This window comes from Echinops telfairi, unplaced genomic scaffold (assembly GCF_000313985.2).
Source record: "Echinops telfairi isolate 266 unplaced genomic scaffold, ASM31398v2 ScPeMD7_70;HRSCAF=299, whole genome shotgun sequence".
Classification (NCBI taxonomy): Eukaryota; Metazoa; Chordata; class Mammalia; order Afrosoricida; family Tenrecidae; genus Echinops; species Echinops telfairi.
This window is the reverse complement of record NW_022103968.1, coordinates 50,782,904-50,788,903: the sequence shown is the minus strand read 5'-3', so window position 1 is coordinate 50,788,903 and position 6,000 is coordinate 50,782,904. Positions and strand designations below refer to the sequence as shown.

Sequence of the window (6,000 nt, the reverse complement as noted above, 5' to 3'; positions counted from 1 at the left end):
TTAGAGATCCGTTCTCTACACCAACATGATAACGTCTTTCTGGATGGTGTGTTGACTGAGGCGTGCTGTTTCTCAAAGACAACAAGCCTTTCTGTGGTCCTCTCCCACCAAATGCATTTCGCTGGTAGCTGAGCAGAAAGGACTCAGTGTTGAGGCAGGCAATGCGTTCATTGTCTCCCCCGCCCAGTGCCGCCAGGAGCCCCATCTCAAAATCCAGTGTATTCCTCACAGTGTTATTTGATATATTGTGTCCCCATCAGCAGTTAAACTAAAGTAGGAACGGCTCCATTCTATGACGGGTTAAATTTTGCTCTGTGCAGATCTAGTGGTGATGTATAAATTGCAGCCCTTTCTTTTTTCCAAAGGCTTCTAAAATAGATTTTCAGAATTCGGGCTGAATTTTTGCTGCTGCATGTATGGTGACTCTTGATTTTTCTCCCTTCAGGGAAGCATCCTTTGCAGCATTCCCCCTCCCAAGGAATCACTTGGGCACTTCCAGCTGGTGACAGGGGTACAGCCACAGACAGCGTCCTCTGTCCCAGCTGTCTTTTGCACTAACTACAGTCAATGCATGGCGATGGCTGCGCTCGCTTGTAAAGGAGGGTCAGGTAGGGGAAGGTGTAGGAGGAAGCCTGGAGACCGTCCTTTTGCTTTTTAAAAGCTTCACCTCCTCCAGCATCTTTGCTTTGTGAATGCCTCCCTGCGTCTAGTCCCGGCCTTTCTCTCCAGCGATTGGAATGCTGCTGCCTGCCTGATTAAAGGGCCCGAGGACAGCACCTTCTGCACGGAAGCCGGGCTCAGGAGGGTCGTGTTAATGCATTATGGCTCATGCCGCCTCGCAATTAAAGAAGAACAGGGATTTAGAAATCAATGCCGAAGAAGAGACTGAGAAAAAAAGGAAACACCGCAAACGGTCCCGCGATCGGAAGAAAAAGGTATCTGTGAGTCTAGCGGAGCAAATCTCTCGCCTGCCTGAATTCTTTTTGTTTTCCACCTCCCCTTGGCAGGGGTTGGAAGCCTGGGGGGCTGTTTTTACACGCTGGGGAGCGTGTACCTTGAGTGTGTCAATTGGGCGCCGACGAGAAGACCCTGTGGCAGCCCCCCACGGCCATAGGATTGGCGTGGGCAGGGCAGGCTTTTGCTGAGGGGGATTGCAGTGCTGATGCGGAAGGTGTGCGGGGTCCTGTCGCCGGCACACAGAGATGTGTTACCGGCGGGCAGTTAGAAGTAGTTTCTGCCCGGCCCCGTCAAGGTTACGGGGATGGCGGTGACGTTAGGGGTGCGGGAAAGGCTGGAGTATCAGCCTTTGTACTTCTTAGCGAGATCCATCTCGCGGAAAAGGAGGTTTCGTGTCAGAACGGTGTGTGTCACATGTGTGCGTTCCTCAGGCAGATCTGTGACCTTAAAGGCGTTGCAGAAAAGTCGTTGGTGTCCTGCTTGGTGACATCTAGACCCCTTTCCTTTTGCCTCGCATTTCTAAGGAGAGGATGCAGTGGGGATAAGCTGCTAGAAATAACTTTCCTTTGTTCAGTAAAGCTCAAATCCCAGGCTTGTTTTCCTTGGCTGAGTGAGAAGGGGTTATCCTGAAGGCAGGAATTCCCAGGGCAGGCAGAGACCACCTGCAGCCTTAGGACTGCCTGCTGCAGACCAAAGCAGGGCCCTTCCTGACCCCCTGCTGATAGTCCAGGTTTTGTTGGGGGTGGGGGGAGACATAGGAGGAATATTCTAGGTCAGTGGTGTTTTATTACAGCCACAGAGTACTTGCTAAGTGTCTGTTGCCTGCGCCCTTAAATCTGAGTCTTAGGGAGGGACCAGGTAGCCAGGCCCCAGAGCCCCCCACCCCCCATGACAATGAATAAAAATTGACTAAAACTCTGCGATCTGAATACAGAAGGAAACCCATCAAGCATTTTTATGGGCCTTTGTGGGAATCCCCAAGAGGAAGACCATCTTAATTTGCTCAGAGCGCCATTGCATGCATGCATGCAGTTTCTAAATGGCATGCAGGTTCCCTGGACCACGGTCACCTCTCTTCAGGGAGTGACCCCCCCTCCCCCCATATTGCTGGTGCCTTTGCCATTGCCTTCCCTGCTAGGAGCCGCAGAAGGCGCCTCCTCTGCCTTTGGTTACCCAGCTGACTCTCTGAGCCTGAGTTTTGAGGCTGCGGTGGTTTTGCTGCAAGAGGTTAAATATAGCTATTTCCCACTCCCATATGCTCGTAAATAAACTTCTGGAACAGATCTTCACAGGAGTACCAACCGAGGTGAGGCCATTCTGCGCCAGCCCAGTTTCAGGGCCTTCCGCATCAGAGGTGTTATGAAATTGCCAGGTCTTGCCAGATTGAGACCTACCGGGTTTGTCTGTGGGCAGTTCCGATCAGTTACCCTCGTTGCCACGCTTCACTCCCGCAGCCCCCATCACAGTAAACTGACTTCTAAGCAAACACGGGAAAAGATATTTCTATTTGTCCAACGAAACGGTGTCCTTACTTGAGTTGCATTTACATAAGAGATGTTAGCCGAGCCCAGCATACGGACAGCGGCTTCCTGTAGCTCTCCCCGTGGACCTGCGGGCCTTTGTGCTTGGGTCCCTGTTTGACTTGGAAAGGAAACAGGGAAAGGATGAGGCAAAGGGAGGCTCTGGACTCACGGATCTGAAGCAAATGCTTTGTTGTGAGTATAACAGAGTCTGCCCAATGTAAACCTCTTAGCAACCAGAAGGGAACAGGGAAAAATATCAATATCACTATTGTACATGTGCAAGCAGATTTAAATGTGTTTGTTCCCAGGACACTCAGAGTAGGTCTGAAAAGTGACTCTTGCATTGCTATGTTACTCATTTATTCATAGCCCAGTATAACATAGGTCGTCTCTATCAAGGATACTGTGCATAGATTCTTCATAGTCAAATTACATCGTGGATTATTTTTCATGTACAGAGTGAAGATTAGTTTACTTCGAAGGCCCAGGCTAGATTTCTTTTTTCAGTCATATGGCAGCTGCAACACTTATTCTCTATAAAGGGCATTGCTCAGACTGTGAGGTCTTTTTGGCTTGCCTTTACCTCAGGTACTAATTGAAGCTTGTGTGATACTCTGTTCCATATGGTAAGCCCAGTATCATTTGAAAATGCAGCTTTTAAAATATTATGGGGGTTATGATGTGGATAGTTGCGGTGGCTCATATGCAGAGATATTTCTAGGATCATTTAATAACATTAAAGTAATAGGGAGTACTCACAAAACTCTCAACATAAAAAGGCTTAGGAAAATCTTAAAGAGTATCTAATCTATAAAATAAGAAATTTGGTCCTGGCACCCCTTGCAGCTTAAGTTTGAGCAAGCCCACAAATGACAGCTGTACCCGTGCTGCCAACATCGTATGGTTTGGGATAGTAATACGTAGTATAATAAAATCATAATGTATATTGGCCCTCCTTACTGGTGGGCATTGAACTTACATCTCACCAGATTTTTAAAGACCCATTGAATTATATACCTAATCTATTATGCATATTGATAACCAAGAATGAAAATGATTTCCAGTCCCCTCCTCCCACCAATAAGAAGTGGGGAGCTTCTAGGAATTTACGCTAAGTGGAGTTTTGATAATGATGTATTTTGTTCTTGGCACAACAACTTAAGCAGTCTCAAGAAAAATGAAAATCTTCCTACGTGTTAGGAAGAAATGCATCTGGGGACATGAACCTTTTAATTTTTTGTACAACACATTTTCTGGCTTAAATTTTAAAAAATTCCTAATGAGTATCTAATTTGAAAGTTGCTTACTAATGTATTTGTAATATCCCTTACCCACATATTGCCACTGCTCTCCGGACAGATTTTCTCCTTCGCACCCTTGCTCCCTGATGGGCTGCTCAGGTTGGCAGCCAGTGGGAGGCCAGCCAAATGTAGGCAGAGTGCCTTTGGGCAGGTTCATATTGGATCCCTGCCCTGGCTAAGCAACTTGCAAAGAACTCGTATGCTCTGCATCCAGCAGGATATTCTGCCCACAGGTGGTAGTCAGTAGATGGCCCAACGTACCATGAGCCCACTTGGGTTAGAAGTCAAAGACACACTTCTTGGGGTAGGACCTGTGATCCCTGCATTTCTCCCTCACCACAGCTACTGATGTCCCATTACCTGCTTGTTTCACCTTCTCCCCATGTAAAGAATAAAATGCATGCTCACGTGTGAAAGAAGACGGGAGTTGACTTTAATATATTCACAAATCGGTTTGTTTAAAATGTATACTTGTACACATTTACTACACCCTGGCAAAAAACAAAGGAGCTTTTACAGAGTGTCCCTCTATGTGCCTGACAGTGGTAGACACTGAGAAGCGGGAACAGTGAATTCCATGATTATTATTTTTCTGATTATTGATGTCAGACTCACACAGCTAATCGGTATCATAAGAGGGATGGCTGTTCATCAATTTATGTTTGTATTACTGCATTCATTCATCATACATTTATCAGGTGACTTCTGGGGATTAGGCATTACAATGAATGTGAGAGAGGCAGTTAAACCAGGTACATTGGCAGAAGTAATGTGGCTCCCATCAGAGCCAGGGAGAATGGTAGCATCATGAAACGCGCATGGCTTCTTCTAATACTTTATAAAGTGAGTCCATTTGAAGATTGTCAACTGTTTTCGATCAGAGGAGCCTCCCAGAGAAGCTGGGTCTTGAAGGAAGTAGTGAAATAGACAAAGAAGGAAATCTCATGCCCAAAGTGACAGAAGTAGGAAAGAATATATTCAGGGGTATCATTAGACACTCATCTGTTAATCTTGTAGTAAGCACTTCAAACTCACCAGCTGCCTGCTGGGAGAAAGTCGAGGCTACCTAATTGACAGTCTAGAAAACCTTCTATGAAGTTACCACAAATTGGAATTGGCTAGACAGCAGTGAGTTTGGTTTGGGGCTTGGTGTAAAGTGGGCATGAGTGTAGGCTAGGAATTTTTAAAAGCTAGTAAACAAGAAGGACCATATCTTGAAGACCTTGTATGCCATCTTTCAAGGGTTGGAAATTTCCTGGCCAAAGCTGGGGAGACTGGGTGATGCGAGAGACTATGAATAGCCTTATCACTTAAAACAATCATCAGCATCTGTGATGTAGGCAGCAGCAGGAACAGCAGGTAAGAACACTGAGGGTGATCCAAACATGATGCTAAGAGTTGGAACTAGGGCAGAGACTATTCCAGTAGAGAAGGGATGATGCATGTAAGAGATATTTAGGGGAAAACTCAGTAGAACTTGGCAACGGAGTCTATGTAGGAAGTGAGAAAGAGAGATCGAATTTAGGGTCATTGCCAAGTTTCTGGCTTGAAGGGGAAGATGAAGAATTAAATGCTCAGATTTATAAGCCTTTTATTCCAGGACGTTTGACATTTGCTTTGTATTTATTCACCAGGCTCAAGGAGATAATCCTTTTTTGGTCTATTTCAACTACTAGTAGTCAGTATCCCTTGGTACTTGGAGTTTCTCGGCTTGTAGATGCCTCTATCTTGTGTGTCTACCTTCACATGAGATTTCCTGCTACCTCCCATCTCATGTCTAGTCTGCTCTTTTTAATTCAAGGGCCCACCCTACCCTGATCGGACCTCTTTAACGTAAAAAATAAACCTTCTGTTTCCAAAAAGGGTCCTGTTTATAGGTATAGGGGTTAGAATTTCAGGACGTGTATTAGGTATGCACAGCCCACTCCATTAGAAGCCTTCTCTCTCTAAGAGCTTATCTGAGATTCTGTCCTGTAATTATGTGTACACAGGTCCGTCTTGTCCAGAAGACTGGGGGCACCTCGAAAGCATAGATGGTGGCATCAGCACCACCTAGTGCAGTCAAGCAAGGCTGGGTGAATAAGTGGATAAGTAGGCACACGGCAGACAGTTAGATGGGATGGTAGACAAAGAGTCGTGTTGTTTAGTGAGTTAGAGAGTCAGATGATCTGACCTCAGTGCTGGTTCGGTCACTCAACTGTGTGACCTTGGAAGCTATT

The 6,000-nt window shown here is 46.0% G+C and overlaps 1 protein-coding gene across 11 annotated transcripts in view; it reads left to right on the top strand.

Moving 5' to 3' along the window:
- Positions 1-317: 317 nt before the first annotated feature.
- The window catches only part of ANK3 (ankyrin 3), a 378,044-nt gene continuing 372,361 nt past the window's right edge, over positions 318-6,000 (top strand). For 6 of the 11 annotated variants that reach the window (XM_045291329.1, XM_045291327.1, XM_045291326.1 and 3 more), the window contains exon 1: positions 320-935. In XM_045291329.1, the coding sequence (XP_045147264.1) occupies positions 822-935 (114 nt within the window). In that variant the 5' untranslated portion in view covers positions 320-821. Of the gene's footprint in view, positions 936-6,000 lie in introns of all 11 variants that reach the window. The other 5 variants (XM_045291325.1, XM_045291322.1, XM_045291321.1 and 2 more) reach the window with 4 other exon arrangements.